Consider the following 13,686-nt stretch of genomic DNA (forward strand, 5'->3'; position numbering starts at 1 on the left):
GTGATTTTTGCATACGAGTGGTTTGTAAATGTAGAAAACACTTTAGGATGGAAGTTATTGATGAATCATGATTTGTTTGAGAAAATGTTCATATACAGATTCATTTCTCCAAGCCTAGACCATTATCAGAAGTCATGTCCTGACCTTTTTATAGGCGATCAATCCCTTGATGAAGAAGAAAAATGAAATGTGCATCACTCCTTTAAGTAAACCGATTTTATTTTCAAAGAAAAACAAAAGGACCATCAGGAAAATACAGGACTTCCTGTCATATACAGAGGACATACGATACAGTGCCACGACTGAAAACAGACAACCAGTCAGCCAAGAACATATTCAGAAAGTCAAAGCAGCGCTGAGGAAACACCATCTGTATTATTATTATTATTAATAACAAGAATTATGGTTGAAATATATCAAAACAATATCTTAAAATAAAACACAACGATGAACATTAGATTTACAAAATTTTGCTCATTTAAACTTGCTTTCTTGTTTTTTTGTTCCAGGTGAATTTGTTTCGGGTCACTGAACTGCAACCTCACAGTTGCTAGTTGTGTCTTAACTGTGTGTAGGACTGAGGGATCTTCAACGGTAATGCTTAGAAAAGGGGACAGAAAGAGCGCCAAACCAGTTTCTAAACATGTATGTTCACTTTTAGGTTTTGCCACTGGCACAATTCACTTTCTTTTTAAAGTTTGACAGATTTGTTAAAATACTAAAATCAAATCTAATACTAATTATCACAAGAAACAGAAATGTCAAAATGATAGAACATATAAATCTATAAATATTGTGTGTGGGGAGAGCAGAAGTGAGGCATGAACTAAAAAGAGAAAATAACTCCAGAAATCATAACAGACATAATCATACAGATTCACTAAGTTTGTGTGTGAAAACTTTGAGAAACAAAAAATATAAAAGTAAAACAATAATAATAATAATAATAAAAACCCTAGAATCACCAAAAAGCTTTCTGCGGTGAGCGTCTCTTGACTCATGCATGCTCATCCCTTCCTTTTCATATGTTTCAGTTACTTAACAGCACAGTCCTGCCTTTTATTAAATATATACAGTTCAGTTACAAATGATAATAATAATAATAATAATAATAATAATAGTCCATGACCAAGACAGTCTTTCTCATAAAATTTAAGGTAGTGTTTCCATAACTGAGATTAAGTTATTACGGGATGTCTAAACTCGGTTTGTATTCTCAGATCAGCATTGTCACTGCCTGATGGAAAACGCATATCTTGGAAAAAAAGGGCATCAGAAACAGTCATACAAAATGAATTGAATGTCAGTTTTATAACTAGGGTTTCTGTTCTGGATGAGTGGACCGTTCGGTTCCAAGTCCAGTGCATAAAATGCCAGAACTAGCTTTCGTACGCTCTTCAGAACAGAAGGATAGGACACAAGGTGTTGATGCGCACTTCTCAGGGCCAGTGGAGATACTGGTTCAACAGAGACGGATTAAACCTCTTTCATTGGTCATTTCAATGTAGGAATGAGGCCACTGTCATGTGGCAGAAGAAAACGAGGGAAGAGGGAAACGAGAGAAGACGAGAAAAGATGTGGCACAGCACAGTCCACACTAAATTGACATTTATCCAAATCCACGTTTTTGATGTGCCACAAGCAATCCCGAGGCTAACACAGCTGTCCGCTTCCTGTTGACATCACGTGACCATTAGCGGATTCGTAAGATGGTCCATAACGCTCTGCTTGGGAACACTGGAATTCTATCAGCAAATGTTGAACCTCTCAGGCACTGTCATCCACATTACTGCGCATAACTACTCTGCTTAGTAAAAACAAGTCAATAAAAAAAACCTAGAAATAAATAACGCATAAATAAAAATACAGGACAAAAAGCCATTTTGTGTTTCACCATTGTTATGACACTATTTGTGACTGAGAGACACATTAGCAGAATTTCACCGTTCCTCTCAGCTGAGTCAGATTTTATTAAACTCTAGAGAAAGACATTTACACAGACTAGCAATAATACTGTAGAATACTCAAGCCAGTTCCTCATGCAGCACGCTGCAAAAGGACGCAGATGTGTGTGTGTCAGTCCTTCAGCGGGCTCTGGCGTGTGTGTGGCCTGGCCTCCGCCGATCCTGGAGAAACGTCAGTGGTAGAAGATCAGGGTCATCGCTGTGATTACCAGCTGAGCAGAGAGGTCCGGCCCAGAGTCATGAAGTAGACCTGGCTCGAGCCTCCAGAACGCACAGATGCGAAGAATACCTGCAGGAAACATCCAACAAACCATCAACGACAACTGCATCTAGCAGAGCTTTCTTTCGGAGGTTACCATTCCAACAGATCATCAGAGCTTGAGTTATCAACTCCACTCAGTATATCAGGGTGAATCTCACTAAAGCAGTCCAGAGTGAACACGGATCACGCTTATATCCACGGACAATAATAATGAGAGATAAATCATTAATGTGCTGATTTGAATAAATAATCATCATTAGACTGTAAAACACACGCATCACTCTTTTACGTCTTTCAACAACAGTGTATATCTCTTCAGGGAACAAATCAAAGGAAAACATTCATTATTATTATTTTCCCAGGACAAAAGCACAGTGTGCACCATATGCACTGGCCAGAACAACAATTTACACAGCTCCGAACGAGGATGGAATATAGTGCCCTCTGCCATGGCAGAGCTATCAGGAGTGAAATTAAGTCCAAAAACTATACTTGGGCCGGCCAAAATGGGGCTACCTCCTGACAAATACTCTCCAGGACTCCCGGGAGCAGAGCGATCGGGGGAAACGCGTACAGAAAAAGGAAACCAAAGTGGAGAGTGGGATGTCCCTCGAGACGCGAACAGATCCATCTCCATTGGTCCAAACCTCAGCCATATTTAACTCCACCATCTCTGGATGGAGTCTCCATTCCCCGGGCCTCAGCCCCAGCCTCAACAGGATGTCTGCTTCCTGATTCTGAACCCCCGAGACATATATTGATAATATTTTCCCTTGGGACTATAAAATAATCTGATGCACCAAATCTGGATAGAGGGCGTGATCTGAGTCCCCCTTGTCGGTTCAGGTAAGCTACCACTGATGTATTGTCCGAACGTATCAAGACGTGGTAACCCTTGATGTCTGGGAGGAAGCGCCTCAGAGCCCTGAACACAGCCAACATCTCTAGGCAATGTATATGCCAAGAATGATGATGGTCCTGCCACAGACGCCTGGCAAAGCAGCCGTCCATGACTGCGCCCCAGCCAGTAAGGGAAGCGTCTGTCGAAGCGGTTTTCCGGTGACACAACGCCCCTAACACTGGCCCTTGGGACAAGAACCAAGGTTTCTTCCATATTAATAGGGAACGAAAGGTATCTGTGCGTAACCTTTATTATACGGAACCGACTCCCCTTGGGGGAAAACCCCTAGGCTTTGAGCCACCACTGAAGGGGCCTCATGTGAAGCAGGCCGAAAGGAATTATGTTGGATGCCGCTGTCATGAGGCCCTGCAGTCTTTGAAATTGCTTTACAGTTATGGCCTGGCCTAGCTTTATCCCGGACACCATGGCCAGAATAGATTCGATACGAGCGAGAGACATACATGCCCGCATTGTAACCGAATTCCATATCACGCCCAGAAGAGTAGTTTTCTGTGCTGGATTAATCACATTTTTCTTAGTGTTGAGTCTCAACCCCCGGTTCTGAATGTGGCCAAGAATGTTCTGAATGTTCTACTTTGGCACTCAACGAAGGGGGTCGCATTTTCTCTCCCTCCCCTGCTTTGCTCCTCTCCTCTCGTTACGTCTAGTCTACTGTCTTGTACTTTGAGAGAGACTCTCTCAGCACTGCTCTCCAAACTACGAAATTATGGATTTGATCAACTAGTCTCTCAACGCAATTGACACCATCTTCTCGACGAGAAGCTTGGGTTCGGGGGAACCTGACTGCCCAGCTGGAATGTTCCCAGCTGGCTACACGATGGACACGTGGGAGAAGTGGCGAGTCGTGTGTCTGACGGCTCTTTCCGCCTCACAGGGCTGCCCATCATGATTGAAGCGGTGGCCAGAGCTGTCAGCACTCAGACTGTGTCTATGAACCAGAATATGGATAATATCATGGAGAAGCTCACAGCTTTGTAGAAGGATATGGATCGTTTCGGAGACCAGAGACCATGAGAATTAGCCATGTAAATTGAATGGGGGGTTTTGCCCCAAGACCAAACAGGAACCGGATGGCTGCTTGCCTGTACTGGGCTACCTCCATCCCCCACTCCCCAACCCTGTTGCAAGTTTTGTTCATGTTGTAGAATGTACTGATTGTGCCCCAATTTCACTGGTACTTGTGACCAAGTGACAATAAAGTTCATTCCATTCCATACACATAGTGAACGTGCAGAGAGAGAGAGCTAGGCTGAAGGAAGAACCCGATAGGAAGATGAAGGAAGATATTGGTATACTTTGCCCCCGAAAGCAAACCTCAGGAATCTCCTGTGACATGGACGGATGGAGACATGAAAAATAAGCATCTTTTAGATCTTTCGTGACAAACCAGTCCTCAGATCTGATTTGGTTCCCAATAATGGAAAAGGTAAGCATTTTGAACCTGAATCTCCTCAAAGAACGATTCAAAAGCCTTAGATCTAAAATCAGCCTCAGTCCACCATCCTTCTTTGGAACTATAAAGTACCAGATGTAAAACCTGGACTCCCTGTCTGGTAGGGGAACACTTTCTTTGACCCCTTAATTCCAGTAGAGTCCATACCTCCAACCCGAGCCTGTTCTGGAACCACTGCAGTCGGTACAGATGTCTCTCCAAAGCCACCATAGCTGCTACATAGAGCTATGGCACGTGCCGTATCTTTAGTAGCCCGGAGAGACAACCTGTAGATCTTCTCAACTCAGCAAAGTAGATAATAGGCCCTCATTTAGATCTTTAAGAAGATCGGCCTGGCACGCCTGCAAAATCGTCATAGAGTGCAGGCACGCACCAGCCTGACCAGCCGCCATATAAGCCCAGCCAACCAGTGCAGAGGTCTCCCTGCGCGATTTGTTGGGCAGCGCCTGGGTTTTAAGCGAAGATGCCGCATCAGGAGAAAGATAGCTCACTAAAGCTAAAGATGAGATATGAAAAGAATGGGGTTTTTCCCAGGATCTAGAGATCTCTTTATGAAGATCTGGAAAAAACAGTAAGCCCAGCGCTGAGTTTGTAAACGGTGCTGCAGGAATCTCTCGTCTAGCTTGCTTTGACAGGGATCATCCTGCTTATTTTGTGGCCAGCTAAATATATATGTGTATATATATTTATTTTAAGTGCGGCCAAAGTACGCATCACAACTACCACAAGCTCTACATAAGCAGAAACATGAGCCGGCGAGCGTGACTCATGTTGCTTTTTCCCGATGCTGAGCACATCTACTTCCTTCCCTTCACAGGCAGAAGAAACCGCATCGCGGGCTTCTGCGTCATGAACGAGTGTTATAGAATCTGCGGATGATGAACGAAAAGTGCCTCAGAAGTCTCGTTCTCATCCGCAAGAACCTTCTGCGATCCCCGCGATCTCTAAGCCGGTAGCAGAATCGCGGGGATCTCGAGCCTGGTCATCAGAAAATAATATAGCCAAGCGGAAACGCAACACTCTGATAGGAAGTGCTTAACAGTGTTCGCGGCCCTCTTCACAGCCCTCTCGAGAGCTGCCTGTGCGTGCTGCGCTCCTAAACTATACACGCACAACTGATGCGTGTCCCCACCCATGAGATATCCAGGACAGGGGTATATCGCAATATATATATATATATATATATATAGAGCTTTGCACAAACAAACAACACCAAATAAGACAGTTTCACAGAGAGTGCTTGCTGAAGTGCGAAAACTAATGTGTGTGTGTGCCAGCGTCACTTTTATGTGCCATCACGTTACGTCATCACACAACACCAATCAGGATTGGATTAGATTCATTCATACTTCAGAGGCGCACGCTAAGGGAGCATCCCCAAAGAGTCATTTTCAGCGACGCAGTGCAAGTTCCCTCAAAAGGGAGCTGCGTCAAATTAAACTGAGAGGGGTCATAGCACTTCAAGGACCCATAGGAACCCTGATTTTACAGCAAAAAACACTAAAAGATGATGTAAAGACTCACCTTGTCATTTCTTTCACACAGAAACTTGAGTCTTTGTGCTCTTTTGTGCATGAAAACTCCATCCAAGTGGCCTGTTTCTACAGAGCGGATCTCTATGGCCTTCTCTCCCCAGCCCATGATCTGGTTAGAGCGAATATAAGCTGCAAGACAAACAAAACAATACAGGTAAGAAATAACAATTTGTAAACCAATACACACTATCTGGTATGGTATAATAGGATAAATTCAGTCTCTCTCATGAGCTGCATTGCAGTGCTCCGAAACCCTGCTCCCGGAGACCCATTATCCTGCAAACGTTTATTTCCGACCTGCTTTAGCTCACCTGCATGTGTACGTTCTAGTGGTCCTAAAGAGCTTGATTAGTTGCTTCAGGTGTGTTTGATTAAGGTAGTAGCTAAACTCTGCAGGACAGTTGGTTTCCAGGAGCAGGGTTGACCTCTGCTATTTTGTAATTAGACTTTGCATAAGAGCGTTGATTAGGACAACATACAACAGTGACTACATTTACGATACGGAATGGTCACAAGTGCCTCTAGCTATGAGCAGGTTGAGCACAGTATAGACAACATCACTTTCATCCTTCAGACTCAGTCTTCAGTGCAGGAGTCACCCTTCCTGTCTGCATGGGTTCTAGAGTAGGAAGAATAAACTAGCTGTCTTTCCCTCAAGTGAATATCCTACCACACGCAGACACATCTATCAGTGCTTCTAGATTTCACACAGCCTCACACACAGCTGCTGTTCATCATAAGCCAATTCTGGGCCTCACTGTTCCAGCTGCTCTCCGCTGTGATGGTCCTAAACTGGATGGCGTATTCATCTACACTGCGGCTGCCCAGCTAGAGATGAAGGCAGGACTTGGACACTTCACGGCAGGAGACAGTAGCGTCAAATACAGGCTTAAACTTGGCACAGAACAAACACAAATCTGTCATCCATGACAAGGCCCTTCCCGAAAGGAGAGTCGTGATTTAAGCCATATTTGACTGGTTCAAGGGGAAGGAGGATGGCTGAAGATCGAACATCAGGGTACACTGGGTCAGGAACCTACGACAGGTACTAGGATCACCAGAGAAACGTTGGGGGAAGGTTAGAGGCAAGGCTCTGTGGCCACATTGGGTATGAGGTGCTGGAGAGGATGGAGCCTCTGAAGAGCTGGGTGAGATTTGAGGAGAAAACAAGGAGTGTAACTGCCGGGAGACCAGGATTTTGGTGAGAGCACAGTCATGTATTGCCATTAAATCCTCTTTTTCTCTACTGCGCTCATCTCCGGGTATTGTTACTTGCACCACCTGCCACGTTTAGGGTTTCACATGTGATACATGCAGGGGAGATGGTCAGGCTGATGGGGAATATTTCAGAACTAGAGACACGCGTCCAAACTTTAATCGAGGATAGTAAGAATGCAAAGGCTCTGGATACTGCTTTGGATGCGACTAGATTAACGAACCCAGTACATTTGTTTGGTAATATGCTCTGATACATAGCAGACTGTCATAACTTCAAGTGATGTCTGCAGAATAACATCGGTTTCATAGACACTTGGAAAAGTTTTTGGGGCAGACCTGAGCTGTTGAAGAGATGGTATTCAGCCCTCCTGGGCTGGTGCTGCTCTTCTCTCTAGTAATTTGGCTCATAGTCTTAGAGATGAAACATGACAATCAGGGGCTCAGGTCAGGAAGCAGACAGATTGGCTAAACCGACCGTCTGCTAGCGGCCTCGCGTTACCAAGGTCAGATAAATCCCATCACATAGAGCCTCTTTCACCTAGATATCATCATATAGAGACTGTTTCTGTTCCCCGAATTAGGAAATACAAAAAAACTCCTAAACCATTTTATTGAAGTTCAACAAATAAAAAGCAGATATAACACGGATCAACAAATGATAAAGGTCGGGTTAGGGTAAATGAATATTCAATCCCTTACTTCAAAAGCACTTATTGTTAATGATATGATTTCAGATTATAACCTAGATGTGCTGTGTATGACAGAAACCTGGCTAAAACCAGACGATTACATTACTTTAAATCAGTAATTCTCAAAGTGTGGTCCGCGGACCACTAGTGGTCCGCCATCGCCCCCTAGTGGTCCGCGAAAAGATGACCTAAACTAGGCAAGTGTTTACAAAATCGTTACTTTTTCGCACGTACCAGTGTGATCGTACGCTCCAGGGATCAGCCAAGAAGACTGATCACACCGGTGTAGTAGCTTTACATTTGACCCTATTCTTCTCCCAGTTCACCATCCACTTACTGTCATGTATTTCGTAAAAAGTGGAGGAATTGACGTTGTAAATCCAACAGATCTGATTCTCTGAACTGAAAAAGAAACTAAAATGGCACTGGGGGGTCAGTTAGAATTTTTAAAATTTACTTGTGAAAGGGTTAATAAACTTAATTACCAAGCTTTAGCTTTCAGTAAATAAAAAAATGATTCATAGGCAAAATCAACCTATATCAGTTATGTTTACTTTCTTCACTGACAGAAAAATGAAAAGCCTATATCAGTCAAAGCTCAGTTAGGAGTTAAATTTAACCTTAAATTTAGCTTATCCTTACCATTTTGTTTTTTTGGGGGGGCGTGTTACAGTGGGATTTTGTTAGGTGGTCCTCAGAAAAAAAATGGAAGATAAAGTGGTCCTTGGGCTGAAAAAGTTTGAGAAGCACTGCTTTAAATGAGTCCACCACGCAAGATTACTGTCGAACGGTTAAACATGAACCTTGTATGAAAAGCAAAGGGGGAGGTGTTGCTGTAATTTATAGCAATATCTTCAGAATTACTGAGAAGTCTTGTTTCAAATATAATTGTTTTGAAGTGTTGGTGCTTTAAGCTATCTAGAGTAAGTGATAAATCCAAATTGACATCATGATGCATTCGGAAAAACTCAGAATTTAATCCACCTAACCCTAACCCGGCCTAAGTCACGGCTGTAAAATTAGAGGTATTTCGGATAGCATGGAAGGATAGTTTTTCTGCCTATAGAAAGGCTTTACAAACTGCAAGATCTACTTAATTTGACAGCACAGAAGTAATAGCTTTATGAATTTCTTTACTTGTTAGATTGATACAATCAGAGAAAGAATTATAAGCATGCAACCACCTACTAATGCATAACATCAGACAGTGCATTGTAGACTGCCTAAAGAACCATTTCAAAACATTATTTTTTGCTATAGAAGATTTGTCTAAACTTGTTGAATCATCGAAATCAACATGTACTGTAATAGACCCTATATCGACCAATCTACAGAAAGAGCTACTGCCAGTTTTAAAAAGCTGTGTCCACACACAGATTATAGACTATTTATTAACTCCACAAACTAACTTTACAAGCATGGGATACAGTGATAGATTGACCACTCAACCTTTACACAAAGAAGAATATACAATGCAACTTTGGACCAAGCAAAATATGATTATGTATTTCTGCTCATTGAACATCAACCCCAAGGCATACAATAATCACTTTTCATATACTATGTACTTTGTATAACAGTTCTAATAACGTTTTAGACAGGACTGTTAAACAGATCATAAATTAATGGAGAATGTGAGCGCTGTGTGCGTTGGGTTCTAGTTTTCTCAGCGCCATCAAAATAAAAGTCACAACAACAAGCGTGGCTAACGTCACTTCAGAGTTCTTACTGCCAGAGTGAACGCAAACAGGAAAATGTTCCTGGGGGAACCATTAGTTCTCAGGGAACCACCCTGGTGGCTCGCTCCTATAACTGAGTTCCTAGAACACCTGGTGTGAAAGCCCCTATTAACTGCATATATTTTAAAACCCTGCTGATTACTTACAAAGTCCTGAATGGTTTAGCTCACCAGTACTTGAGCGAGCTCTTAACACATTATAGCCCTTCATGTTTGTTGCAGTCTCAAAAATCTGGTCAGTTCTTATTGCCTAAAATATTAAAATCGACTGAGGGTGGTAGATCCTTTTCCTATTTAATGTTCAAACTCCTGGCATTGTTCAGGAAGCGGACACACTCGGTTTAAACTCAGTTTAAACCTAGACTAAAAACACATCTCTTTAACCTGGCATAAAAATAACACATCATTCAAATCCATTAAAGGATTATTAGGCAGCATGAATTAGGTCAACTGGAGCGGGGAACCCTTCCTATAACACCAGGTGTACTTGTTACATTGTAAATAACTAATGCCATCATTAGCCTGATCAGAAACACAACCACAGACATCAGTAGCCTGTTAGACAGGACAACAACGCATGATGTAGTGAGCCGGATCCGGGCCGTATCCATATCAGATGGTGGACCTGCACCTAGACATGACCACAACGCATTATGTAGTCAGCCGAATCCGGGCCATATCCAGATCAGATGGAGGACCTGCGCCAAGACATGACCACAACACATCCCTGAATGTCAGTGAATACCATGAACTCTAGACGAGCCCTAGAGACAAAGCCCTGTGAAGACATGACAGCCATCAGCACAAAACAGAATATACAGTGGGGCCAAAAAGTATTTAGTCAGCCACTGATTGTGCAAGTTCTCCTACTTAGAATAATGAGAGAGGTCTGTAATGTTCATCATAGGTACACTTCAACTATGAGAGACAAAATGGAAAAAAAATCCAGGAAATCACAATGTAGGATTTTTAAAGAATTTATTTGTAAGTTATGGTGGAAAAGTATTTGGTCAATCACAAAAGTTCAACTCAATACTTTGTAACATAACCTTTGTTGGCAATGACAGAGGTCAAATGTTTCCTGCAAGTCTTCAGCAGGTTTGCACACACTGTAGCTGGTGTTTTGGCCCATTCCTCCATGCAGATCTCCTCTAGAGCAGTGATGTTTCGGGGCTGTCGCTGGCCAACACAGACTTTTCAATATGATGGTTCCTCCCCCATGCTTCACAGTAGGTATGGTGTACTTGGGATGCAACTCTGCATTCTCTCTTTCTCCAAACACGACGAGCTGAGTTTTTACCAAAAAGTTCTATTTTGGTTTATTCCGACCACATGATATTCTCCCAATCCTCTTCTGTATCATCCATATGCTGTGTTATTTCAGGATTAGAGTCCCTCTCGGTGTAGTGTGTTACTGAAGGATTAGAGTCCCTCTCGGTGTAGTGTGTTACTGCAGGATTAGAGTCCCTCTCGGTGTAGTGTGTTACTGCAGGATTAGAGTCCCTCTCGGTGTAGTGTGTTACTGCAGGATTAGAGTCCCTCTCGGTGTAGTGTGTTACTGAAGGATTAGAGTCCCTCTCGGTGTAGTGTGTTACTGCAGGATTAGAGTCCCTCTCGGTGTAGTGTGTTACTGCAGGATTAGAGTCCCTCTCGGTGTAGTGTGTTATTGCAGGATTAGAGTCCCTCTCGGTGTAGTGTGTTACTGCAGGATTAGAGTCCCTCTCGGTGTAGTGTGTCACTGCAGGATTAGAGTCCCTCTCGGTGTAGTGTGTTACTGCAGGATTAGAGTCCCTCTCGGTGTAGTGTGTTACTGCAGGATTAGAGTCCCTCTCGGTGTAGTGTGTTACTGAAGGATTAGAGTCCCTCTCGGTGTAGTGTGTTACTGCAGGATTAGAGTCCCTCTCGGTGTAGTGTGTTACTGCAGGATTAGAGTCCCTCTCGGTGTAGTGTGTTATTGCAGGATTAGAGTCCCTCTCGGTGTAGTGTGTTACTGCAGGATTAGAGTCCCTCTCGGTGTAGTGTGTTACTGCAGGATTAGAGTCCCTCTCGGTGTAGTGTGTTATTTCAGGATTAGAGTCCCTCTCGGTGTAGTGTGTTACTGAAGGATTAGAGTCCCTCTCGGTGTAGTGTGTTACTGCAGGATTAGAGTCCCTCTCGGTGTAGTGTGTTATTGCAGGATTAGAGTCCCTCTCGGTGTAGTGTGTTACTGCAGGATTAGAGTCCCTCTCGGTGTAGTGTGTTATTGCAGGATTAGAGTCCCTCTCGGTGTAGTGTGTTACTGCAGGATTAGAGTCCCTCTCGGTGTAGTGTGTTATTTCAGGATTAGAGTCCCTCTCGGTGTAGTGTGTTACTGAAGGATTAGAGTCCCTCTCGGTGTAGTGTGTTACTGCAGGATTAGAGTCCCTCTCGGTGTAGTGTGTTATTGCAGGATTAGAGTCCCTCTCGGTGTAGTGTGTTATTGCAGGATTAGAGTCCCTCTCGGTGTAGTGTGTTATTGCAGGATTAGAGTCCCTCTCGGTGTAGTGTGTTATTGCAGGATTAGAGTCCCTCTCAGTGTAGTGTGTTATTGCAGGATTAGAGTCCCTCTCGGTGTAGTGTGTTACTGCAGGATTAGAGTCCCTCTCGGTGTAGTGTGTTATTGCAGGATTAGAGTCCCTCTCGGTGTAGTGTGTTACTGAAGGATTAGGGTCCCTCTCGGTGTAGTGTGTTACTGCAGGATTAGAGTCCCTCTCGGTGTAGTGTGTTACTGCAGGATTAGAGTCCCTCTCGGTGTAGTGTGTTACTGCAGGATTAGAGTCCCTCTCGGTGTAGTGTGTTACTTACGGTAGCCTTTGTTACTTTGGTCCAACTCTCTGCAGGTCATTCATCAGGTCCCTCCGTGTAGTTCTGGGATTTTTGCTCACCGTTCTCATGATCTTTTGACCCCACGGGATGAGATCTTGGGTGGAGCCCCAGATCGAGGGAGATTATCAGTGGTCTTGTCTGTCTTCCATTTTCTTCCAATTGCTCCCACAGTTGATTTTTTCACTCCAAGCTGCTCGCCTGTTGTAGAGTCACTCTTCCCAGCCTGGTGCAGGTCTACAATGTTCTTCCTGGTGTCCTTCGACAGCTCTTTGGTCTTGGCCATGGTTGAGTTTTGAGGCTGTGGACAGGTGTCTTTTATACAGATAACGGGTTCAAACAGGTGCCAATAATACAGGGAACGAGTGGAGGACAGAAGAGCTTCTTAGAGAAGACGTTACAGGTCTGTGAGAACCAGAAATCTTGCTGGTTTGTGGGTGACCAAATACTTAATTTTCACCATAATTTACAAATAAATTCTTTAAAAATCCTACAATGTGATTTCCTGGATTTTCTCATTTTGTTTCTCACAGTTGAAGTGTACCTATGATGAACATTACAGACCTCTCTCATTATTCTAAGTAGGAGAACTTGCACAATCAGTGGCTGACGAAATACTTTTTGGCCCCACTGTATGTCCAGCTTCAACTCCTCCGTATGTCAGCGTGATGCATCACAATATTCAAGCAGAAGGAACTGGATAAAATATGCTGATTGATACTAATATACAATCTGACTTGATGCAGCCTGTATCATAATGACACAGTGTTCGTTCGTTGGCCAGAGGAGAACTATATTCTGTCACTGATGGAGTTTGTGTTTGTCACTGTGGTCTGTGTGGGTCCTAACGCCACAGTGTAGTGATGGGGACACTATACTGTCAAAGAGCACCGTCCTTCGGATGAGACGTTAAACCGAAGTCCTGACTCACTGTGGTCATTACAAATCCCAGGATGTCCTTCGAAAAAGAGTAGGGGTCTAACCCCGGCATCCTTGGCCTCTGTCCATCATGGCCTCCTAAGCATCCCCATATACTGATTGGCTTCATCACTGTTTCCTCTCCA

The 13,686-nt window shown here is 43.5% G+C and overlaps 1 protein-coding gene across 1 annotated transcript in view; it reads right to left on the reverse strand.

Annotated features, from left to right (window-relative positions):
- Positions 1–201: 201 nt before the first annotated feature.
- Positions 202–13,686, reverse strand: part of map4k4 (mitogen-activated protein kinase kinase kinase kinase 4) — a 70,745-nt gene continuing 57,260 nt past the window's right edge. The window contains exons 26-27 of the mRNA XM_089132871.1: positions 6,126–6,265; positions 202–2,253 (exon numbers count right to left, since the gene is read on the reverse strand). Of these exons, the coding sequence (XP_088988997.1) occupies positions 2,170–2,253; positions 6,126–6,265 (224 nt within the window). The 3' untranslated portion in view covers positions 202–2,169. The remainder of the gene's footprint in view (positions 2,254–6,125; positions 6,266–13,686) is intronic.

Source organism: Pimephales promelas, chromosome 7, assembly GCF_988280905.1.
Source record: "Pimephales promelas chromosome 7, fPimPro1.hap1.1, whole genome shotgun sequence".
Classification (NCBI taxonomy): domain Eukaryota; kingdom Metazoa; phylum Chordata; class Actinopteri; order Cypriniformes; family Leuciscidae; genus Pimephales; species Pimephales promelas.